This window comes from Gavia stellata, unplaced genomic scaffold, assembly GCF_030936135.1.
Source record: "Gavia stellata isolate bGavSte3 unplaced genomic scaffold, bGavSte3.hap2 HAP2_SCAFFOLD_44, whole genome shotgun sequence".
Classification (NCBI taxonomy): domain Eukaryota; kingdom Metazoa; phylum Chordata; class Aves; order Gaviiformes; family Gaviidae; genus Gavia; species Gavia stellata.
Window position 1 is genome coordinate 733,889 of NW_026777121.1, and position 26,067 is coordinate 759,955.

The 26,067-nt window shown below is 43.8% G+C and overlaps 1 protein-coding gene across 2 annotated transcripts; it reads right to left on the reverse strand.

Moving 5' to 3' along the window:
• Positions 1–209: 209 nt before the first annotated feature.
• On the reverse strand, positions 210–25,982 carry LOC132321750 (F-box only protein 15-like). 2 transcript variants are annotated; one of them, XM_059835189.1, is made up of 7 exons: positions 25,945–25,982; positions 25,651–25,688; positions 23,807–23,973; positions 17,291–17,533; positions 16,807–17,016; positions 15,702–15,831; positions 210–491 (listed from the first exon to the last, which is right to left on the reverse strand). In XM_059835189.1, the coding sequence occupies exons 3-7, from the start codon at positions 23,971–23,973 to the stop codon at positions 471–473; spliced, it is 771 nt and encodes a 256-aa protein (XP_059691172.1). In that variant the 5' UTR covers positions 25,651–25,688; positions 25,945–25,982; the 3' UTR covers positions 210–470. The 2 variants fall into 2 exon arrangements, with proteins under 2 accessions (XP_059691172.1, XP_059691173.1); XM_059835190.1 differs by lacking the exon at positions 15,702–15,831.
• Between the last annotated feature and the right edge of the window lie 85 nt (positions 25,983–26,067).

The window sequence follows — 26,067 nt, forward strand, 5'->3', positions numbered from 1 at the left end:
ACTCTGTGTGTGTATCGGCCTCTTGCACACCGGGTAAAGAACCCAACTGCTGGGACAACACTGGGAGCCAGCAGCTCCCCCCCACAGGCGAGCATCTCTGCTGCAGGGCCGGTGGCCCCACAGCCACCCCCGGGCCTGAAGCGCTGGGGGCTGCCTAGTCTGAAGAAAATAAAGGGAAAGTCCGGTGAGAGTCTGCACGCGAGGAAGAGGGTGGCAGGAACGTGATCTCTGCCTCTCTAGTACCACACACCTCTCTCCAGCTTCCGTCTGACGTTGCTCAGACACGGTCTCTCTCATTTGTTTGGGTTTCTGCCTGTCGCTTGCAATATTTGTCTCTTCTTCTGATTTGCTCTTGAGAAGCGATGGGTTTTCTTGAGAGACATTGTCTTTTTGCCCCTCACACCCATGAAGCTTTCTCCAAACAGAGATAACATCCAGCCAACACTTTGGCTCCTCGAGGACAAGGCTTTTCATCTCATGCAGCATCTTCCCTGCAAGAAAAAGCGGGTTCAGGTTAAGTAGTTCAGTCTCAGCATTTGATTTCCCTACAGATTGAGAACAGCTGTTAACAGAGATTGTGTTCAGATTTCATCCATGTGTGAATCCAGGAACCACAGCAGCAGCAGCAATCACAGGCACAGCTGAGCTCTCAACACCCACATACCCCACCAGCAGAGCCCCAGGCATTACTCTGATTACAAGGAATACAGGGGCCAATTCACTTCAAAACCTTGCAGCTGGTCAAGGGGGGGGAAATAAAAAAGGTATTTCTATTTCTCATTTGGAGTCATGGTTAAATTGGACCCTAAAGCCGAAGGCCATTTGCGATCTCCCAAAGAAGAATCCACCAGCACGCAGGTATCAATCCATCTTACTTAAAATTCTTATTCCAGCACTGACAGAGAAGGTGACCTGAGTAGCTGAGATTTACAAGAAATCTGTGCCCTGAACAGTTAGGTGACACAAGATACACATCTGGATCCACTTCACCTACAAGAAAATGACTCATCCTATAACTCTGCACAGAACGGGTCCAGAACTGGACTTCAGTTTCAGGTGGGCTGTTGTAAAATCACTGCATTTAGTTGCAAGTAGAAATAGAATGTTAGAATATTGGTGTGTCTTGAGACTCGTAACCATAGGAACCCTCACCAGGGAGTCACTGCTTTGTATTAAGAAACTAATCACAACGAGATGGAACAATGAAGAATCGAATAGAGAAGTTTTGTTTGAGTCCCGTAACTATGGGGATCTGGTACGCACCCAGTGGTGCTGCTTGGAAATCCCTTTACCCTTCCCATCTTGATTGGAATATCAAGAATGCCAATCAATGGATATTAAGAGAAATAACCATTGATTATCTTGGGTATGGATATTGATCGAATTGTATAATCAAGAGACTAATCCACAAAAGTTAAAAACCGTGATATATTTTGTGAGAAATAATTTGTGTAATGGTAACTAGGTATGCTTTATCTATGATTTGATTATGAACTAATGATTAAACAATGTAGCTTTGTCGATAAGGAGGATATTCCTGTCAAGAGAAGGGTAAGTTGTAGGCCTGGTTAGTAAACCAAGAAATTCTTCTGGAGGTTCCAAGATTAAAGGGGAACGGAATTTTGCAACTGAGCTGAGCATGCGCAAAGATTGGGTTCAACTAGCGGACACAATGAGGGAGTCTATGGATGACCACCAGAGGGCTTTGGGCGACCACCAGTGTACCTGAAGGCACATGCGTTACGGACATTTACATATGTTAATGATTTCTTGGAAATCCTACGGATATGCTAATTGTTTCTTGGAAATACGATGAATCAAATATACTTTGATTGTATATAACTTTTGTAGCGGAGTAACTCGGCACGCACACTAAGCGGAGTGATTCCCTGTGCGTCCAGCGCTGCAATAAAGAAGTGCCTGCTTTCTAAACTTCAAATTCAGTCTTAGAAAGTTCTTGGTTTTGCCGACTTAGGGGAAGAGTTTTGGCGACCCAGATGGGACCTTGCGAGTGAGACTGGAAGGGATCGAGTGCCGATCAGACTCCAGCCGGCACCGAGGGATTCTCGGCAAGGACCATCGCTCTTGACCCATACGAGCTCCTCACAACACCCTGGAAAAGGGTAAGGCACTACTTCTTTGGAATTTCTTTGGATAGCCTGCCTGTAAGGCGCAGCGAAAGCTTCGCAGGGTTGGGGCTTTGAGAGTACCCGTTTGCATTGGAAGCCTAGGCATCTGCCCGCAAGTCATAAGCGAAAGCTATTGCTGGGTTGGACATTTGTGTATTTGAGACAATTGGCATTTGCATTTGCTAATTTGGTCTTTGATAATATAATGATATAAGAATAATAAACATAATGGCATTAACAAAATTGTTTAAGAGTAAGAGTGCGGGGAATTTAGCCATTGATGGGAAGATACCAAAGACGTCACCCTTGGGAGGTTTATTGACACATTGGAATGAGTTGCATGATGATTTGCGTAAAAGTCAAAGGATTGAGTATTGTAATAATTGGTGGCCTTTGTATGTTTTAGAAGATCAAGAGAAATGGCCAACTAATGGGACTTCAAAGTATAATACTATTTTGCAATTGATGTTGTCCTGTAGGAGGGAAGGCCAACGGAATGAGGTACCTTATGTGGATTTGTTCTTTTCCTTGAGACAGTGAACTGACTGGCAGGAGGAGTGTAAATTGGTAAGTCGAGGTCATTTAGTGATGGCTTTAACCTCTGAAAACAGGACATCTAAAAGGCGTTGCTGGGCTTGTGTTATTGGAAAGAGATGTATAAAATGATAAATAATACTACTACTAATAAAATGATACTTCATAACAAATGCACCTGGTACTTAGTCATATTAAAGATCGTGAAGCCCTCCAGCAAGCCCCAGGGTGCTAATTTCCAAAAAAGTACCAGGCTGCAGAGCTCCAAACAAGGCCCAGGATGCCGGACTCCCGAAAATACCAAACACACACTGCAGAACCTCCCCCTCAAAAAACCCAAATGGTGCAGGGACGCCTTCCAAAACACCACCAAACGATGCAGGACTCCCCCCAAAAAAACACCCAACAGTGCAGGACTCCCGCAAAAAAACACCCAACGGTGCAGGACTCCCTCCAAAAAATTAATGGTGAACGGCTCCCAAAAATCCAAATGGTGCTGTACTGCCCCCAAGCAGTGACAGGAAGGCCTCAAAAAATCCCGCGTTTTGTAATATTCCAAAACATAGCAAAACCATAAAGGCCTCCAAAACACAAAATGGTGAAGCCCTCCAAACAAGCCCCAGGGTGCAGAGCTCAAAAAAAGTGCCGGGTTGGAGACTCCCAAAAAACCCAAATGATGCAGGACTCCCCAGAAAAACACACAAATGGTGCAGGAGTCCCCCCCCAAAAAAAACCCTACATGGTGCAAGACTTACCAGGAAAACAAAAAATAAACGGTTTGCCCTCCTCTCGGGTGGAACAGTGAAGCACTCCAAGAATCCCCCGTTTTGTAATATTCCCCAAAATAGCAAAGCCATAAAGGGCTCCAAAAAACAAAATGGTGAACCACTGAAAACATGCCTGTCACGTTAAAAGGACTGAGCAATTTGGCAGAAAATAAACCCCCGTGCGTTCCAGCTTGTCCTCAGATATCAGAGGGGCTGGGGGCGGCTAGGCTTAGATTCTGGGTGGTGCCCATTTCCTGTATTACAAGTCCGGTCGTGTTCTATATAAACATATATATATACACACACACTCATATACAGATAGATAGATAGAATCTTAACGATTATGGATGCACTTGTAACTCCATACACTTTCAGTCTAGCCACGTTGCATGAACTAGCACGGCCACCCTTAAGGAATTTAACTGTGTTCAATGAGAACTCTTACGGCTAGGTTAACAAATAGTGTAGTTTATTAAAGTGACAGATACACAAGTTCTTTTGGATTGCCGGTGATAGAACTACTGCCCACAAAGGTGGTACAAATAGTATGAATATGAGTAATACAGCCTGGCTACAAGCGCGCTAGATCACAAAACAACTCTATCAATCTCCCGGGGAAACACGTGGGATAGTCAAGTGTTAATATGAGAATTATAGCCGGCTACAAGTGCATTAAATCACAAAACAACTCTACAGAGGTTGCCAAATCTCCCGGGGGGGACGGACACTTGGTATAGCCAAGTGTCCAAATCTTACTCAAAGGCATCCCTCTGGGGGGGAAGAGAGGTTCAGCCCGTCGACTGATCCCAGATGTTAGAGCAGGTCTGCGATGGTATCTTCCCTAACATCCCTCCTCTCTTAAGCTTTTATACTATTCTTACTTTACAGGTGGAGCTTGAGTGACTCTAGTCATATTTGTCTTTGTTGTAATTGGTGTAAAAGTTTCTCGCTTTGCTTTTAAAAGTAGAGACTAAGAAAAATTCAGAGCGCAGGCTCAGTGAGGGGTGGTCGCACCTTGGAGGTGGGTAGCTTTGGGATGGAGGTGTGTTTTTTAGTATTACAATGAGATTATAATGAGTATTTTGTCAAAAGGTGAGAGACTGTCGGCCCATTCCCAGGCACTCCGCTACACACCATTACACGCACTAAATAGGTTATTGTATCTTTGTACAATAGCATTGTCTTTGACCAGGTACCTATCCTAGTTAGCAGGGGGAGTCTCCATCTCATTGTTCCATAGCACCTTCCAGTTCCTGTCTTATCACAGAGCCGGCCCGCGGTGTCTCTACTCTGCTCCACCCTCTGTACAGTTTCTCTTAGAGTCAGCACACCAAGCTCCCCTGGCATTGCCAACACCTAAGGTTGCCTAGGGAACTTCTGCGGGATGGAACTCTTGCATGACCACCACACTCCACCCCAAAAGTTTCTTCAGTGCTGTACCTTTCCTAAAAATGCAAATATAGATTTAATTTCTAAGTCACCTCCAGCAATAATTCCACAATGCCCAAGGGTGAAGAGCTCCGAAAACCCACCCGGGTGGAGTGCTCCCAAAACAATACCAAACACTGCAGGAGTCCCACCAAAAAAAAGATGCAGGAATCCCCCAAAAAGGTAACGGTGACCAGCTCCCAAAACCCAAAATGGTGAGGCACTCCTGCGGGGCAGCAGGCTGAGGCACTCCAGAAATCCCGGCTTTTGTAATGTTCCAAAAACCAGCAAAGCCCTAAAGGGCTCCAGAAAACAAAACAGTGAACCCTTCAAACAAGCCCCATGGTGCAGAGTCCCAAAAAAGTACCGGGTTGGAGAGCTTCAAAACAGACCCAGGGTGCAGGACTCCACAAAATACACCAAACAGTTCAGAAACTGCCCCCAAAGGGTGCAGGAGTCCCCCAGAAAAACACCAAACGCTGCAGGACTCCCCCAGAAAGATAAGTGAATGATTCCCAAAAAACAAATCGTCAGGCACTCCTGCCGGGTGGCGCGGTGAGGCACTCCAAACATCCCGGGTTTTGTAATATTCCAAAACATAGCAAAACCATAGAAGGCTCCAAAACCCAAAATGGTCAAGTCCTCCAAACAAGCCTCAGGGGGCAGAGCTCCAAAAAGGACCGGCTTGGAGAGCTCCAAAAAAGCCCCAGGTTGCAGGACTCCCAAAAAACCCACCAAACTGTGCAGAATTTCCCCCAAAATAACCTTAAAATGGTACACTACTCCCTCCAAAAGAACACCAAACGCTGCAAGACTCCTCCAGAAAATACTAACTGGGAATGGCTCTGAAAAACCAAATGGTGAGGCACTCCTCCAGGGCCGTGTTGTGAAGGCCTTCAGAAATCTTGGGTTTTGCAATATTCCAAAAAATACCAAAACCGCAAAAGGCTGCCAAAAAACAAAACTGTGAAGCACTCCAAACAAGCCCCAGGGTGCAGAGCCCCCAGACACACAGAGGGTGCAGGACTCCCCAAAAGAATACCAAATGGTGAACAGCTCCCAAAACACCAAATGGGGATGCACTCCTCCGGGGCAGCGCAGGGAGGTGAAGCACTCCAAAAATCCCGGGTTTGGTAAAATTTCAAAAAATAGCAGAACTGTGAAGGGCTCCCCCCCAGAAAAAAATAAAATACTGAAGCCCTTGAAAAAAGCCCCAGTGTGCAGGGCTCCCCCCAAAAAAACCCCAAATTGTGAAGGACTCCAAAAAGCCCCAAACTGTGAAGGACACCCAAAAAAACAAATGGTGATGCAGTCCTCCAGGACAGCGCGGTGAAGCACTCCAAAAAATGCCAGGTCTCGTCCTATTGCATATAATAGCAAAACTGTAAAGGGTTCCCAAAATACAAAATGGTGAAGCCCTCTAAACAAGCCACAGGGTGCAGAGCTCCAAAAAACCACCGGGTTGGACTGCTCCCAAAAAGCCCCAGGGTGGAGAGCTCCAAACACCACTACGAGGGAGGACCCTGAAAAAGCCCGCGATGGAGCACTCTTAAAAAGCACCAGGGTTAAGCGCTCCAAAATATCCAACTGCTGAAGCGAACCAAAAAAGCCCCGCAAAGAGGGCTCCCAAAAAGCCAAACAGTGACAGACTCCCAGAAAAAACAAATGGTGAAGCACTCCTCTGGGGTGGCGCGGTGATGCACTCCAGAAATGCCGGGTCCTGTAGCATTCCAGAAAATAGTGAAACCATAAAGGGCTTCCAAAAAAACAAAATGGTGAAGCATTCCAAAAAAGCCCCGGGGTGCAGAGCTCCAAAACACCCAAGTGATGGAGCGCTCCCAAAAAGCCCCATGGTGAAGCGCTCCCAAAAAGCCCCCGACAGAAAGCTCCAAAAAAGCCACACAGTGCAGGACTGCGAGAAAAGCCCCACGGTGCAGTAAAGCACTCCTCCAGAGCCATATGGTGATGTGCTCCTCACACGATTCAAAACTAGTGTGGGCAATCCTAGAAAACAGCAGTGGAATAGCTATTTTTATTCCCTTTCGGAAATTCCTAGCCAACAACTCTACAATGTTCCTGCCAATCTCCTAAAGACAGTCATTCCTAGCAAGTCCTCTCAAAGTCCTTGAATGCATCCCAGTTCTTCATCTCCTAGGGGTTCCTGGGAAATTCCTCATTTCTCCCTCCTTTTGCTGTGCCAGAGAGCCACGCTACACATTTCCACAACGGAAAGGCTGCCTGCGCAGAGCCAGACTGCACCTGATGGGGACACAAATGCCACACCTCTTCCCAGACCCCTGCTATTTATTGCACAGGGATTAGCCCATTCTGTGGCCAACTGCTCTTCATGCTTCCTAGAGAGCTTTCACCCTTCACAGGTGGCACCTCCACAGGGGCACAACCCACTTCTCTGCCTTTGAGGAAACCCGCAACCCACAGGCGGCCCTTTCTCGCTGAGATACAAGGTGGCCCCCAAAACATTCCCCTCAGCCCCTTCAAATGACCACCTGCAGAGCTCCCAGTTCACCTGGGAGACACCTCTCTGCTCCTCTGGTCACTCTCACCTCGCCCTCGCTGTTCACCTGCTACCCAAGCAGCACAAAGTCCACGTCCGTGGCAATGCAGAAGGCTCAGCCGAGCTCCCCAGGCTGAAGCTAGAAGACATGCAGACAGCAGAGCCTCCGCGGATGGACAAAAGGGTTTGGACTATGTCCCTGCTTGCCATCTATAGCTTGACTAGAACTTGACAGTATGTTACCTGCCTACACTCAGAAGAGTCTGGCTGAGGGTTTTGCATCTGTGAACGGGGCATAAACAAGACAGGATGTGTTTTACACGGAAACAAAATAGCCTCACCTTGCTTAGCTGAAGCTTGCTTCATTTCACTTACATTGTCTGTACATTGCATATATTCTACGTACGGAACAAGTCCTGCATTGCCCAAGTGAGGCAACTTCTGCCTGCATGTAAAATACACACAGCTAGGACACCATCTAGGTACCTTCATACGCATAGAATATACACAGAAAACATGCAGCAAGTATAAACAGAATATATACGGAGAGGAGATGCATCCAAATACATGTCTTTCGTCAACATAGATACCCACACACCCCCCCACCCCCGCCCGGTCTATACAGAACATCCACAGACATGATACAGTATCTGCAGGAAGAGAAGCCTCAGCTGACCTCATCTCACTGAGGCTTTTTTCCTCTCTCTATTCAGAAGACAGAGTATCTACACAGAAAAAAAAGTATACAGACACAGGAAGCACAACCATGTTTTTCTCTCCGTAGATGCACTCTCTGCACAGAACACACACATAGAACGTGCGGAATAGACGTACAGTGTGTCAGTTGCATACGGACTGCACAAAGCAGACAGACAGGTGAGGGGAAGCTACGCTTTATGTCCAGTATGAATGTTGATGTCTTTATGTGGAGTCAATACTGTCTCTACATGGAACACAGCCATTTTCAAGGGCAACGGAGGAAGGGCATTTCTCTCTGTGCGTGGAGCGTATGCTGTCCTGACTTCCATGCATGTCCTGCATCCATGACATGCACATGGATACACATACTTTACGCATACATGGAATATATGCACACAAGGTGATGAGAGGCTTTTCTGTCCGCACAGAGACTATATGGGCTAAATGTAATACACGTACATAGAAAAGCAGTGCCTCACCTACCTCGACATCGAATACCAACCATCTGCGTACACGCAACATACCTGCAACAAGGGGAAGCTTTTCTGTTGCTATACAGACTACATACTGTCTTCCTCACCACTACGCATGGACAGGCAAAGCCAGGCTTGCTTGCTCAGTATGCAGTGTCTATCAGGCTATACTCTGCCTATCAGAAAAGAGACAGGGAGGCTTTTCTCTCCAGATACAGACTGCATTTTGTCTGTAGATAGACTGTATGCAGGCAAAGCATGTCTAGTCATAGACTAGGTACTGCCAAGGCAGGGCTTTTTGGTCTGCTTATACAGTGTACGCTGGCTGTATAGAGGACAGAAACCAACAGAAGGGTGAGGTGGGGCAATAGCTTTCTCTCACCAGACAGACTGTAAAAATGGCTGTACGGAGAATACACATGGAGAGCACCGCACTCCACTGCCCTGTCAGGACACAGACCGTATGCCGGTTACGGAGCAGAGACGGGCCAGGTGAGGCAGGGCTTGCCCACCCACCCGCATAGGAAATCTGGGGAGGCTGGGGGTGGAGGGGGAGCGTCTCTGTACATCAGGCACGCTCTGCCTACAGAAGCACACAAACAGGGGAGGTGAGGCTTTTCTCTTTGCAGAGCAAACACTTGGTGCACACTGGTAGTAAGTACAGGGCGCTCTGCCTGTATGGGGAATAGAGGCTGTTTATGGAGTAGAGACGTCTCTGTACTTAGAACATGCACTGCTCATCTGCACAACAGACCCAGAGAGGCAGGGGAAGGGGGGGGGCTCCTGCCCCTACACAGGTGATGCCCTCTTTGTAGAGCACAGGCAGAAGGGTGAGGCAAGGCAAGGCTGCAAGGGGGCTGTCAGTCATCAGAGCCCTCCTCCTGCAGCTAGGGAGAGGCATCCTTCTGCCACCCTGACCTGAAGTCTCAAGTGGCTGCAGCACACTGGGCGCTCAGGGCCATGCTGCTCCAGGGAGGCTGATGAAGCTCATCAGGCCCTCATCCCCACAACATCCAGGGGGAAGAGCCCGTCACCCTGGCAGGGCTGTCCTCAGGAAGGCTCAAGGAGGAGCAAACACATCCTGCTGCTTAGCACCATGGGGCTGGTGGCACAGTCAGGACTTTGGCTCCTATGACCACAGGACCCTTCTTTGAGGAGCACAAGGAATAAGGACTGCTGGCCCAGGGACAGGGCTTCCTTGACTGAGCAGGCAAGAGAGTCTCTGCTAGCATATGCTTTGCCCAGCAATACCTCAGCGCAAAAGGCAGAGCTGATAGCCTTGACGAAGGCGTTAGAACTGAGCGAAGGAAAGAGAGTAAATAGTTGGACTGACTCAAAGGATGCTTTTGGTGTAGTATGTGTCCATGGGATATTATGGAAAGAAAGAGGACTATTATCCTCTCAAAGGGGCAAACATCAAATACAAAGAGGAAATACTGGAATTGTTACAAGCAGTCCAGAGACCGATCAAAGTGGCAGTCATGCACTGTAAAGCACATCAATCAGGCAATATGAAAGAAGCTATAGGGAACAATTAGCTGATAGAACAGCTAAAGGAATAGCAAAAAGGAATGCCTTACAAATGGCATTGATTCCTGCAAAGAACATTACATTACCAAAAGAGAAACCTCAATATTCGGAAGATGAGAAACTAGGGAAGTTATTAGATGCAAAAAGGAATTTTGCAGGATGGTGGGTCACAGTTCAGGGACAGGTAGTAATTCCCCCACTTCCAATGAGAGGAATATTACAAACAAAACATAAAGAGTGCCATTGGGGTCCAGAAGCATTAGTCACCTTTTTAAAGAGATATGTGGCGTCTACAAGAATGTTAGAAAAGGCTAAAATGATTTCTGCCAAGTGTGAGATTTGTTTGCCAAACAATCCGGTGGTAAAGAGAAGAGTTCCAATGGGAACCTTGAAATTGGGAGTACAACTTGGAGATTATTGGCAAATTGATTTTTCAGAATTACCCAGACAAAAAGGGTATCGATACATTCTGGTGGGGATTGATACTTTTACAGGATGGCCTCAAGCTTTTCCTTGTCAGACCAATCAAGCAAAGAAAATCATTAAATGGTTGTTACAGAAAATAATTCCAAGATTTGGAGTACCTATTGGAATATCTTCTGATAGAGGCCCACATTTTATTACAGAAATAATACAAAATATTAGTAAAATTCTGGGAATTACCTGAAATTTACATACCCTCTGGAGGCCTCAATCAAGTGGAAAAGTAGAAAGAATGAATCAGACATTAAAAAGGCAAATTAGCAAAATACATCGGGAGACAAACTGGCTACTACAACTAGTGAACTGGCTAAATTGCAACAGCCTTTGCAATCTTCCCTATTGGCTTTAGAAACTAATCAGTGGCTGTTTTCAAACATATTACCGAAGTGGGAAAAGGTGAATGTAGACGACCAGGAAATGATTGAAGATGGACTCGGTGTGGTCCAAGATAACCTATCTTTGGCTCCCAGTTCTATCCAGGCTCAACTGTGGGCACAATCAGTAGCTGCTTCAATCATAAGAGAGGGTGAAGAAGGCACTCTCCCCACTGAAGTTCGGAAAATAATTTGGGATAGTGCCACGGATTTAGAGAAAAAACTCCAGTCCTGGTGGAATTTGGTAAACTTTACCTACGATCCCGTCACAAGTACAGCCACAACTTTTGTATGAACTATACACAATGCTTCAATATATTCGACTTACCCTGTTATGGCATTAGGATTGAATCACAATGGAACCATACTCTATCCATTTGAGCATCAAGTATGGGCCCAGAAAATAGGACAGAAATGACAAACTGTAGATTTTGAACAACAAGGGTTGTTGTACGAGAACAACAAGGCTTCATCTGTGAAGGTAATGCAATCAGAGGTCAGGATATCTGTTTAGATACTGAACAAAATGTTTGTCATTTTGAGACTCGCCCTGACGAAAACCCTGAAACAGTGCTTATATATATATTGGTAAGGGCTGTGTATGTTTGAGAACAGCTTGTGATTTTATATCCGTAGATGATGTAGTTATAGATCCTAGGAATCACTCAGATTTTTGTGTTTGTAATTTCACTGAAATCATGGGACGTGATTTTTTTTCTTATTTGACTCCAGTCACACCTCACCAGCTCTTGCAATCTAATTACACATTAATTCAGGAACTGCTGCCTACACCCATTAGATTGAATCTCACTTTAGTGAAACAATTGCTACAACACCAGGATTTAATCAAAATTTTGAAAAAGGTCAAGGAAAATGGACAAAGAACTTTAATAACTGTTCATCACAATGCGGAAGCAATACACCGTGTTTTAGGGAGGGTGGAAAAGGATGCGGAACATAAATGGTGGGACACTCTTTTCGGGTGGTCACCTACTGCTACAGGCATCCTAAATAAGTTATGCCACCCTATCGTTGTTCTCCTGATATTGATTTTTAATCAGTCTTGTTTTATCAAGAATATATTATAAACTGGAGGATGATGAATCGATTAACTCGTTTGGCATCTATACTTGATGCACATAATCTACTTAACCGATTAAAATGAAAGTATTGAAATAATTTTCAAAACTTTCAAAGGGGGGAATTGTTGTAAATACTCTGATTTTTTAAAAAATAATCACAATATGATCATATAGAAAGTTTAAATTTGATTAATAAATAAAATAATAAAATACAAAGGCATAAGTTAGGATTCTTAAGTTAGAAACAAGATACCATAGGAACCTCACCAGGGAGTCGCTATTCTGTTCTAAGGAACTAATAGTAACGAGATGGAACGATGAAGAATCGAATAGAAAAGTCTTGTTTGAGTCCTGTGACAATGTGACCTGATATGCACCAGTGATGCTGCTTGGAAAATTCCTTACCTTTCCCATCTTGATTCAAATATCAAGAATGCCAATCAATAAATATTAATAGAAATAACCATTGATAAATTTAAGTATGGATATTGATAGAATAGTATAATCCAGAGAGCCATTACTAAAAAATTAAGTTACATATTCTGTATGATAGTTTGGGTGTATTCAGGCAACCACAACAAAAAATGACAACAAAGAGGGGGCTGTGCAAAAAGAGCAACAAATCAGTTTCCTTCTCTGACAGCGGAACAGCTTGTCAAGGGCAGGTACCTGGATGTGGACTCCAGAAAGCCTCCACACCCTCGCACCTGGTGTTCCCATAAGCAGGCTAACGGAGGTTAGTCTCGATCAAATCACTGAGGGCTGATGGAATACTGCTCCCAGAGTCATGCCTGGGCTGGGGTCTCTGCTGACACAGTGTCCGTATCTGAGGATCACCGTTCCAAAGAGATACATGCCTATCAGAGGCACCTGGAGAATACGACTAAGAAGGATGAGGCTTTTGGAAAACATGGTCTCTGAAGAAGGATTAATCACAGGGTGAATGGACTTAATGGACTTGTTGTTTAAGGTCAGGAAGAGAAGGCAGAAGAGAGCTGTGTAAGGGCCTCTAAATGTCTCAAAGGATGCTGCAAAGAAACAAGGAATTGACTTCTCCCCATGCACCGTGTTGAGGACAAGGAGGAATGGGCTTAAAATGAAGCAAAGGAAATGCAGTTGAGGTGTTATGGAAGGACAATTCAGAGGCAGGTGGAAAAAGATCTATGGCATCATGAGGGAAGAGAAGGAGAGAAGAAGGAATTACGGTTTGCGCCTCATCATGCAAGAAACAGAGAACTTGAAATGAAATTCACACTTGGCAGATTGAAAGGAAACAAAGGGATGTGGTTCTTCACACCTCAGGCAGTGGAGCTGTAGAACGGACTGCAGATGTTGTAGGTGCCAAGAGCAGGTAAATTTGCTTTTGCGATTACATATCTGACTGGGAGCCCGCAGTGATAAAAAGGTCTTGCTACTTTCAAAGAAAAGGCTAGTAGCTCCTGAGACCTGCTTCAAGAGCCATTCACAGGATACCCCCACAGCATACCGAGTGTTTGTGCTTGGGGAAGGTTACGGTCACAGAAATCATCAAACCCTGTAAAAAACACCAACTGGATTCTTTCTGTATGAAACAGCTTTGGCAAACAGTAAGCCACCGGCCAGCAGAAGCTGATATTCTCTGAATGCAGAACAGCTGCCCATCGTGAAGGTTTCGATTTTCAATATGTACAATTTTTGAGAGAAACTTCTGACACACAATTGGCAAAAGATTATCCTGCAGCCAAAAGCAGCCCAATGCCAGCTTGCAGCAATGTCCACTTTATTTGAAGCGGAGAACATTTGGCACCCAACTGAAAAGCTTGACTGCCCAAAGAAGTGCCAAATTCACATGGCTCCAGTCATCTGCCCATCTTATACTAAAACGTTTTAACTCAACACAGGCCAGATTTCTTTCTAGAAAGCTCAGGGAAGTGGTGAACACGCTGAAGCCAAGATCTTCCAACAAAGTCTTTAGAAACCACAGAGCCACAGTTACAGGTTTTTCCCACGGTCTGTTTGTTACACGTGTGCAAACATACAGTCATCAGCTGTATTTGAGCTCTTTTTCAACTTTGTGGTGAACTGAACACATTTCCAGGGATGTACATGCATGGAAAGAGGTACTACTGCAATTACAGCCAATATACCGTAACTGTTGTTGCAACGTTACCAGTGGTTCGCTACGGTGAGACTGTTCTCAAGTGATTTAGACAACCCGTATTTAACTACTGTACATCAAGAGAATCAAAGAAATGACACCTAAAAGGAAAGCTGGTAGCAGACTAATGAAGTCTGAGACTGCTCTAACTCAGAAGGACATTCAAAAATTTTTAACATTATTACACCCGTCTACAGTTAACTGTCTAATGTTACTCTGCCCACAGAGAGAATAAGAACAGCTGTTCAGAAAAGTAAGCAGGAAAAATATACTGGAGTGAGGCACTCAGTGCTTAACAACTTTGTGGAACTTCATGATGGCGGAACCATTTCCAGATGCTGAAAGAGTTCTCTTTCCAAGCACGGGAAGGGGTAACGCGCTAGCATGACCATAGGGACACCAACGCAGGGACACCATTCTACTAAACTTTTGAAGATACGAAAGAAACGGCTCTTCACTGATCAGAGCTTTTCAGAGATTGAGGCAACCCATAATAGGCTCACGCAGGTCAGCCAGGCTCCAGTTTTCTAGGAAATGGACACCTTTAAGGAAGAGTGAAACAAATATCCCTTCTGTGGTTTTAAACAACTCCTCTGCTGATTGTGCACATTTGAGGTAGCAAGAGTTTCCCGATGGAAACGAGACACAGCTCACAGCAACTGTTCACAGGTTCCCTGAGGGTAGTTCCTTGCCAGGGCCAAATAATACAAGTCTATGTCAGTAACATGGCTGGGGGAGGAAGAAAGAGCTGCCACCTCCGAATTCAGTCCAAGAGCAGAGCACCTGAGGCAGGCTTCCATAGCATCCAACCGTATGCGACTTCAGGCAGACACCTAGGGCTCTGGGTATCCAGTGCAATGACGCAGATTCCTTTAGAGTAGAAGTCTACTTCAGATGTTCTGCATTGCTCTCTGAAGACATTCATCTCTACACACAGCCTGCAGAGACTAACCCCTTAACTTAGACACTGAATACCAAGAATTGAGTATCCCCAAAAGGGCTCAATTTACAGCATTCCTACTGCGGGAGCAGGATACGACTACCCGGTGATGTAGATTAAAGGAAACCACTAGCAAAGTTGCCTTGTGGGAATTCATCACTTTGAGTGATGGGGACAGGGCAAGGCATGAGTCAGGGGAAGAGACACGTCTCTCCTCAAACCATTCAATTTAAAATATCTTTAGGATGTCAAACTCTGGCATGTGAAGACTGCAAAATAAATACAGTTGAACACAGAAGTAAGACGAGTACAGTATCTAATACACTATGACACATAATGGTTCTTTGAATTAGAGGTGGATTTTTCTTTTTTAAAAGTACAGATACTCCTGCGACAGCTCTTTAGAATACAATAAATCATCAACTAGCTGTCCCTACCTGTATTTCCTTGTTGTTAGTTTAGACAAGATCTTTCAAAACTCAGAGAAAAAAAGGAAGATGAAAAAAACCAAACCCCAAACCCTAAAAAACTCTCAAAATCCCAAACTACAAGGCAAAAGAATCTGTTTCTTCAAGTCATAATAAAGTATTGAAACAAAATGTTATCTTACCTCCCAAAGTCCTACTAAGAGTGCTGGATTCAGACTGAAGAGCTGGCCAAGCTCATCAGCACCAACGGCTACACTACTTTCAGTCAGGTTAGCAAGATGGTATTCAGCAATTAAGGAACGTCGACGAGGTCTTTGAAAAGAAGAGACAGAATGTAGCAACAAGACTATGTCTCCTTATTTATGTAAAAGTTCAGCCCAATTCATTTTTCACTCTGAAGTCTGACCAACAGCACATGATGGAAACAGTTTGGAAAGCATTCAGCATGCACAGCCATAAAATCACTTTTAAACAACTACAGCATACGAGCAGGATCTCAACACCTAACAACTGAAATTCACAAAGGTGAACAACATTTCACAAAGGTGAACAACAATTCTCTCTTTTCAGAGCTCTACTGCTACGGGGTTTGTGTAAGCAGCATGTAGCCGATACTGTATGTATTAAAATGACACGTAAGACAGAGACATGTGGAAAACTCCTTGACAGCAACCAAATACGTACATACCTCAAATACACACTTTTAATTTAAACATCTTTGCTCAGAATATAATGCCAGAAGAATATAGTACACACTTAAGTTACAAAACAACAGCTATCCCACATTGTGCTGTGGGCTATTGTTTTTATATGCATATACTTATATTGTACACGCAGCCAAACACCAAGTTCCCTCTATTCACATACACACCTATCCAACAGAAAAAAATAAACCTTAGTTACAGAGATCACCCCATTGTAGCCATCAGCAGTTCCACTCTAAATGTCTCACATTAAATTCTCCTAGATTTACATGTTTGTTTCATGCGCATTTCGAGCTATGCCTTAGATTCAGCTTGCCAAGGCAGGACCTATCAGTCTGTATCTTGCATGCCAGTAGCTACATTAACCTATAAATTCATGTCAGAGCTTGCTGGATTATACCTATCTCTTGCTAAAAAGCCCGAGCAATGAAGAAAAGGACACACGCTTTGGAAGAAATATTACAGAGAGGCTTTCTAAGAAAGAGTTAACTTGTTAAGTCAAACCAAGGCCAGATAGCTCCTACAGACACATTATCAACCAGTTACACAAAAACCCCCTCAAAAATCCTCTATTAACACTCACCCATTCTTGCTGGGAGCTCTGCTTTGGTCAGGAAGCAATGGCATAACTCCAAACAGTCTCAGGCTTGACAGGATGTCTAAGCATGGCCAATTTGTACTATACCAAAGTACAGTAACAGATGTGTCCTTAATCGACAGGTTTGCCTTCTCCATTACGTGTTCCTTTCCATTTTTGTCCTTTAGAACAATTCTCCACCTCAAGCCAGAGGCTCTGTTATTTAGGAATCGAGAAGGGAGAGGGGTGTTTAAAAAAAAAGATTCTCAAAGTGACAAAACTTAAACTATGCTTCCAACAGAAATTTAAAATTTCTACTAACTGCTACTTGTGTTTCTCAGGCTAGGTCATTTATAGGCTATCATCGTATCTTCCCATTATGATACATAGTTTATAGCTCTACTTCCCTATCCCCCCAGCATTTTCCAAGTCATTAATAGTCTGTACATTGTTCTCAAGTCAACATCTTCTGTGACAAGGCATTGCTTACTTCATAGCTTCTTTGTTTTTACATGGAAGACCTGTAGAAGGATCTACAGGTTTAACAAGTCGCCTTACTCTCATTTTGACAGCAGCTATTTGTTTGAAGAGGTATTCTTTCTTCCAGTACCCAGGCTTTCTATCACGTAGAGCAGCACAGCCCAAGGAAACAGTTTCTGGTGGTTCAGACTTCATTTTCCAAATTGTCCTTTTTGGCTGAAAACAACCGGAATAGATTTTCAGCCAGATTCCACTGAAAAGAAAAAGAGAATGAAGAGGAAAACCACATTCATGTCAAGAAGAGTTACTTAATTATTCTTACATGCATGTCTCAGCTACCACTGAGCATAATGTTAGCAGAAAAATAATTTAAAAAAAAGTTATTCAGTTCATTCTTACAATATGCCAGGAAGGTTGATAAACATCTCAACCACATACACAGAAAATGTTTGATTAGTGCTCTAGAAAGTAGGATCAGCGGATATTGGGAACTTCCCGCTCTTTTATGCCTCTCAATAGCACACTACAGTACGTGGTTTTTAAAAAGCCTTCCTTCCCCTTGTACTGCTACTTCCTTCATGGACATTCACTGAAGCAGTGAGGAAGACTATGGACGACCACCAGAGCACCTTAGACAACCACCTGTGTACCTGAAGGCGCATGCGTCACGAGCATTTACACATACTAATGAGTTCTCGGAAATTGTATGAATATGTTAACTGTTTCTTGGAAATATGATGACTATGTATACTTTGATTGTATACAACTTCTGTAGCAGAGAAACTAAACACGCACACTAGGTGGAGTGATCCCCTGTGCGTCCAGTGCTGCAATAAAGAAGTGCCTGCTCACCTACATACACTGTGTAGATGAGTTTTTATATTACAGATTTGTAACAGTTATCACAAAAAACCAAGCATATTTAACTGCTTCATCCATCAAAATACATTCAAGAAGCTTGGGCCAAAACCCATCCACTCCACAGAACCAGAAACCTATAGATGCCAACAAATGCTGATATGACTACCCGCTTCACAAGTCAATTCCTTCTATGTCTGACTATACACGTTCGGTTCCATTTTTTGGAGAGAAAGCACTGTTAAGTGGCACACATACTGAATTCCCTTCCCAAACAAACATCTGTATATTGCAGATTCACGCTGCGCTCTCCCCCCAGACAGAGGTAGGCTTTGCTGTGAAAAACTGTAGCACAGCCCTCAGTTTTCACCTTTGGATAGAGCCACTCTTGAAAGCAACAAAGGGTTCTTGTACAGAAAGAACATTTTTGAAACAGGTGAAAGAAAGGCAAGGAAAAAAAGAAAAGAAAAAAGACTTCCGCATCTCTTGAACAGAGTTCAAATCAAGAACAGGGTAGAAAATCCGCCCAATAAACAGGGATAAGGAATAATATTAGAATAAGATTTTTGCAACAAGTCATAAAAACTTACTTCTATCATTAGAACACATCATTATACCTATGCCCAGTTTCAGCTAAGCCAACTTACAAGGCAGGTTGCATTGTTACAACTCCTAGTTAGCAATAAAAGTCTATCCGATGCGTCTTTTCTACCCTCTTTTTTTCTTCAATCTTGCAATTAGATAGAAGACACTAGAAACAGTGCTTGACCATTTCCCTTATAATGAAGCAGTAACTGCAAGTAAAGGTCACATTTAATTTACAAGAACCAGAACTTCATTCCAGCATCTCTTCAATAAGTGTTGGTGACTCTAAAGCTTAGGAACATACAGGAAACAGGCTAATCAAAACACTTATTTAGGTAATAGCTGTCCAAGATGCTGTGACAACAGACAATCTTTCACCTTAGTGAATATTTCTATCTTTTCCTCAAGTTTAGAACAGTCTGACATTAAACTAACGAATTCTAGCAACAGACAGAGGCATCGATTTAGAAAATAGCTCTTGCAAAACTTTTTTTTTTTGTTATTTTTTGCATAGCGCAAACAATGTTAATTTCAAGAAATGTTTGAAATTTGGATTATGTCAGCAATACCTACTGAGTAACTACTTCACTGTATAGTACAAAAAAGATTAAATCCCTTCTTGACATTCTAGCTGAACTTCCCAGATGACTCACTGTAAAAAAAATAACAAGCTTTCTTAAAAAGGGACTGACGAGAGATACTCGAGAAATGTTGGAAAACTTTCTATATTGGCATTTCCTCTATAGAAAGGTGGACAGCATGAGCAATAAGTTACGCACTGGATGCGAAAAATCTTAACTGCCACTTTGTCAACAGCAAGACTCTGCTGTCCTTTGTTTCACTGCACACCTTTGACAGGCGATTGACTCCATTTTCTCTGTACCTTCCTACTGGCTATTCCTATCTGCAACTAGGATCTTCCATGAGCTTTCTCTTCCTAAGGCTGAAGAAACCCAGTCTTCCCAGTCTCTCCTCATACATCGTGTGCTCCCAAACCATCTTGGTGGCCCTCCGTTGGACTCGCCCCACTACATCAACCTCTCTCGTTTTGGGGAGCCCAAAACCCGGCGCAAGCTGGCTCACTGGACACAGCACTCCAAACGCTGTCTCACAGGTACCACTAGAACTGAAGGATCACTCTCCCAGACCTGCTGGCTACACTCTTGCTGGCACAGCCCAGGATGCAGTTTGCCTTTTTTTGCTACAAGAATACATTGCTGACTCGTGTTCAATTCTTGTCTACCTGAATCCCAAAATCTTTTTCTGTAAGTTACACAAAAGCATTCAGACAATAATTCTCCACTGAAACACAACATCAATCTGTGTTTTCAGCTTTCTACAAGCTTTCCTTTCAACACATTTTTCATTAAGCAGATGAAACGTGGCCAGCACAACCACAAGCTTGGGGGTTTTTTTAGGGTTGGGGAGGTGGAACAAGATGACAGGCAGTGTTTTAAAGTATTTGGAAGGAAAGGAAAAACAGCATCTTCAGCCCTTTCAAATGTACAAGATACAATCCTAGATCATCCCGCCTCCATCATACTGATCATCCCTCCCAAAACAAAGGATCATTCACATGGAGTAGTTCACCTCTGCTCCAGCAGCAAACACACTCATCACTAAGTGACAACACTTCTCCTTCCTCTCTCTCTCTCGCACTTGGGTTCCACCAGCTACAATCAGACAACCAGCTAGATTCTGCCAAGAAGTAAGATCTTTCCCTTCCACTCCTACGAAAACTTTTCAATTCAGTTTAGCAAGCAAAATGCCCACAAAAGGCACTGCATGACATCTATCAGATGGCTGCCCTGTCAGGAAAACCTAACCATTCTGAAAGCACTCATCTTGTAATCATTCTCCTTAATGCCAAGAAAACACTTTACCTCCTCACCTTCAAATCAGAAAGAGATCAAAGGGGCATTTTAAAAAAGTGTAATTAAGACTGAAAACATTCAACAACAGCTTGACAGCTCTGAACATTCACCCCAAAAAACTGAATTATGCGACTTGTCCCATATTGTTCCCTGTCATTTCGTATCCATATGCAGCCAGCTGTCCAGCCATATATGCACCATCTGAATGACTGTGAGAACATCCCCATGTACGAATCCAGACTTTCTGAGCACCAGGAATAACGCTGATAAGTAAAAATTAACGAAGAAGTTAAAAGAGGAACACGCTTCCCCGTCAGGGCCACTGAACAGACTCAATTAATTGTAATTCTTCAACTATAAAATAAGCAACACAAACAGTAACGACTCCAAAACAGGCAGGGAAAAACATTATAATTATGTGAGTTTAGTGGAGCGGGTAATAGATCTGGCTGGGATAGAGTTAACTTTCTCCACAGCTACCTGTATGATGCTGTGTTTTGTATTTATGACTAAAACAGTGTTGATAACGCAGCTGTGGTTTAGCTATTGTGGAACAGTGCTTGCACAGCATCAAAACCTCCTGTTGCCCACCGTGCTCCACCCTGCCACAAGCAGGCTGGAGATGGACAAGAGGCTGGGAGGGAACATGGACAGAATAGCTGACCCAAACTGACCAAAAGGATAATCCATACCAGATGACATCATGCTCAGCAATAAAAACTGGCGGTTTGGTCCTCCCAAACTAACCATTGTTCTGAGACTGATTGGGCATCAGTCTGCTTGTGGGAGGTGGTGAGCAATTGCTTTTGCATCCCTTGAAGTTTATCCTTACTCTTGCCTTCACTTAAACTGTCTTTACCCCAACCCACAAGTTTTCTCGCTTTTGCTCTTCCAGTTAGCTCCCTCAGCCTACTGAGAGGAGGGCTGAGCAAGTGGCTGGGTGGCTGCTCAGTTGTTGGCCAGGGTCAAGCCACCACAAGTGGCAAGAAAAGAGTTTTAGAATGGAGAATGTACAAGAGCTGTAGGATAAGAAGAGATTCAGTACGCGGCAGTTGTATTGAAAAAAAACAAACCAAACAACTCACTTTCTGAAAATGATCATTTAACAAGGGATCTTCAAGTGACTGCACTGAAATGAGGCCACCAGCAAACAGGTAGAGCTAAACTGCAGCCTTTTGATATTATGGCACTCATTGACCGGAGTTCCCTCCATACAAGGCACCTTTATAAATTCTTAACTTAAGCCTGCCACCAGCCACACTAACATCTGAAAGCTCATATCCCAACCTTTCTGGGCTACAGAAGCAGCATGGCAGATGTGCACCATGGAGCTGGCACACACAATGGTTTAAGAACCAACAAAAAATTCTGCAAGAAGCTCTCACTGACAATCCTGGGATAACTGTGCCAATGAGCTAAAGATGCCAGTACAAGAACAACAGACATCCTGCAACACCATCCTTTGCCCTGCCCACATCTTTTTTTTTTATCCTCCCCCACGCTTCTTTTTTTAAAGCTACTTCCCCTAGCTAGAAACAAAAAATTGTTAATGGCACATTAATGATCATTAGACATGTGCAACACGTGTTGCACATGTACAATGTATTTAGCATTCCTACTGTCTAAACAACGTACATTCAATGTGCATTCTTGAGTCAAAAACACTAAAATACAGCCTGTTAAATAACATACAGTATTCTCCTGAATACTTCGGAGAATGGAGTGCTAGTGTCAAGTATCTATAAGCCACCGGTTCGGCTATACACACACTCCTGGCAGAATGGGGCTTCACATAAAGGTGGACTGTTATGCTTATAAAAATCTCTTCTGAACACTAATGAGAAACCAAAATCGAATTTCCTGCACATTCCAGACATACTTTATTTCCACCTTTGTAATGCAGGGGAATTTCATCCACCAGCTCAAAATTAAGGGCGGGGGGGAGGGGGAGCAGGGGGTGGCACCAACCAAAATCCAGATCTCTGAAATGCAGTAGAAACTAGAATCGATAACTGAGTTCATTTATACTTTGATCAATTCCACTGCAGCAGAAAGTTGATTCTGCTCTTAGGGGAATCACAAGAAGGAAAAACACAAAAGATACGTTCCATAGTTACTGCATACGATTTCCACTGAAATAAAACAGTAAGTTCAAAAGAAGTCTCACTATGTCACTTGCAGGAGGATGTACAAACAACAAGTACAGCCTTTGGAAATCCCAGGTTCCAGAAGCCAGGTGGAAAGACTGAAGCAAGGAAGATGTACCCTTGGTGGAAGAGGGTCAGGTCAGGGAATACTTCAGCAAACTGGACATAGGTATGTCCCTGGGCCCTGATGGGATGCACCCACAAGAGAGACAGTCCAACAAAGGGCCATGAAGATGGTTAAGGGACTGGAGCATCTCTCCTAAGAGGAGAGGCTGAGAGAGCTGGCACTGTTCAGCCTGCAAGAGAAAGGCTCGGGGGAAGCTCATCAATGGATATTAAATACCTGAAGGGAGGGTCCAAAGAGGACAGACACAGGCTCTTTTCAGCGGTGCCCAGTGACAGGCCAGGAGGCAACGGGCACAAACTGAAACACAGGGTCCCTCTGAACATCACGAAACACTTTTTGACTGTGAGGCTGACTGAGCGCTGGCACAGGTTGCCCAAGGAGGTGGTGGAATCTCCCTCTTTAGAGATATTCAAAAACTAGCTAGGCACAGTCCTGGCCACCTGGCTGTAGGTGGCCCTGCTTCAGCAGGGGCTTTGCAGAAGATGACCTCCAGAGGTCCCTTCCAGCCTCAAGCCTTTCGTGAGTCTCAGGATTTTATTCTTATTTCTCATTCCAGATGGCACAAGGCTACTCCAGGACTGCATTTTGAAGAGCTCAGCTTCTATTTAGGTAATTAAGGTGAAGCAGACAATTTTTCAGGAATGTTTTACACATACAAGCTGAAGTAACAGGAACCATTTTTCCAGTCTGATTACTCCATTAATCAATATCTCAGTCATAACTGATTTCTAGAGAAAGTTTGTCTAGGACAAGAAATCTGCTCAGGATTTATTGTTCATTATCACTACATTTTATAAACACTATTTTACTCATTTTTATCTTGTATTCAAATTTTACACTATGAGATAATGAGAACTTCCACCTTATTTTTAGAAGCTGACAGTGCACACAAGATATGAGCAAAGCAACAAGATAGGGTTGATGGAAGAATTTACCTGTCACTTGGGGGATCATCGTCTGCCTGAGTATTTTTTTGTGAATTGCGTTGTCGCACTTTTGGAAAAACGTTCTTTCTTACAAACTGCCGATCACGTGGCTTCAAATCTTCTGCTGACACAGTATCTTCAATAGCTTCAAGCACTGGTTCACAGGCAGCAGGCATCTTCAAGAAGCATTAGAGAAGACTGATATTAGCAAGCATTTGAATACAAAGCCAAGGCCTAGTATCTACTGCATATGTTCTCATAAAGAAAAGTCCGATGTATTTCTACACATACCTGCGATAGATCATATAGATGAGGGAAGGTGAGCACATAAAAAACAATCAACTATCCAGAGATATTTCCTCAGGCCCTCTTCCCCCGAGATCTCAAACACAGGCAGGGAGAAAGCCACAAACCATAGAGAGGGTTGTTTGTTTTTTTTTTAATAATCTGTACCTTGCCACCTTCTAATTCAAAAACCCTGCAGCTCCTCTGACGTGACATATCCAAGATACAAGTATTCTTAACCATGTCAGGCAGCACAGTGGAATAATGAGTTCATGTTATGCGATAGATACGCTTCCACTCACATCACAGAAGAATGAAAGACACAGCATTCAAGCGCCTCCTTCAGAGGTTCTTCTGGCTCTTTTATTTGTGTGCTGAAAACAGGTGCACAGTATTTCAATGTCTTCATAGTCCTTTTGAAAAGAAACCAAACTATTCCTAGAATTCCTGATCCCACAGGACTTTCATCTGAATTACTTCATTCATTAGGACAGCAAAAGAAAAACTCCTGTCCTCAGGTACAAGGTGTTAAACAACTACACCTAGCTAACATCAAATAGCTAATTATCCTCTGGCTCATATAATACACGAGAAAATCATTAAAATCTATTTATATTTTCCACAAGAAAGTAAATATACATGCATCTATAGCTCCCAGCAGATCTCAAGATCCAGATCAGTTTTCAGGAAAGGAAAAAAAAGTTATTTACTAAAGGAGCCTGTAAAAAAAAAAAGCTATGCATTAATTACACGCCTCACACTGGGCTGTGTGTAGTTCTTCATCAGAATAATGTCTGATTTAGCATTGGACACTTGGTTTTGTACATGTCTCAACAGTTTACTAAGGAAATCACACAGGGGCATTTCACAGAGTTTACAGGGAAAACACAACACTTTCCTAACTGGCAGTGAAGAACAAAAGAAACAAGGCTTTAATTTCTTTAAAACCAGATTTCAGGAACAGAAATCTCAGGCTACTGGCAACACCTCAAAGTATTTTGTACAAACTGAATTACTCAAGGACATAAGAAGTTAAACACCTGTGCATTTTCCCCAGTGGGAGTCCTTCAGTCAATCTTGCAAAGTACACTTCAAAATAAAACTTCATATAACTTTTATAACATTTAACTTAAAAAGGAATATGATGATGTCACAAAGAGGATGCATCTGACAAAGACATAGAAGCGTTTAGCATTCTTCTAGATGAAAAATCCCAGGATCTCTAAAAAGGCCACAAAGGATGAACCAAAATAAAAAGCTGTGGAAAGTCTAGCAATAAAGAATATTGGGGGGGGTGGGGGGGAGGCGACATCTCTTACACTACTTTATACTGTTGCAAATGTTCTGATTTTTTACATCAAAATATGATTATATACTTTATACCACGAACAGTGTGTACAAATAGGTAAAGTTATCAACTCAATACAGGGAAGGAAAAAGTTTTGATTTGTTGTTTTTTCTCTCTTCCAGAAAAATACCTGCTATAATGGAGCAGCTGCAAAACAAAGAAGCTTAGTTTATTTCCGTGGCCCCCAAAAGAACGAATACAGCCAAAAGAAAAGTCATACCTTTTGAAGCAAGGTCTAAATCCTCTTGGAGAATAATCCTGGGGAAAAAAAAGAACAAAAAGACATGGCAGGAACGAGCAGAACTGGTGGACAGAGACCCACGAGGTGGAGGGGGGAGGGGAAGGGGGAGGAAGAGGGGGGAGGGGGAGGGGGAGGGAGTAAAGGGGAGGGGGGGGAGGAGGGGGGGGAGAAGGGAGGAGAGGAGGAGGGGGGAGGGGGGAGGGAGAAGCGGGGGGGGAGAAAAGGGGGTAGAAAAGGGGGTAGAAGGCCTCAACGGGGAGCCCCGGCTCTCACCCCGCCGGGCCCCGCACGCCCTCAGCAGGGCTCCGCCATCGCGGCCGCCGCGCCCCGCCTCAAGCCCCCGCGCGCGCGCAGCAGCGCCGCGACGGCGGTCGGCAGCGGCCAAACCGGTGCACG

Excerpts from the sequence above, each read along its gene's own strand:
- LOC132321750 (XM_059835189.1), bottom strand. The coding sequence starts at position 23,973 with ATGCCTGCTGCCTGTGAACCAGTGCTTGAAGCTATTGAAGATACTGTG. Across the intron at positions 17,534-23,806 it reads GATGATCCCCCAAGTGACAG|TGGAATCTGGCTGAAAATCT; the intron begins GTAAATTCTTCC and ends TTTTCTTTTCAG. Across the intron at positions 15,832-16,806 it reads AGAGCTCCCAGCAAGAATGG|ACCTCGTCGACGTTCCTTAA; the intron begins GTGAGTGTTAAT and ends TTCTTTTCAAAG.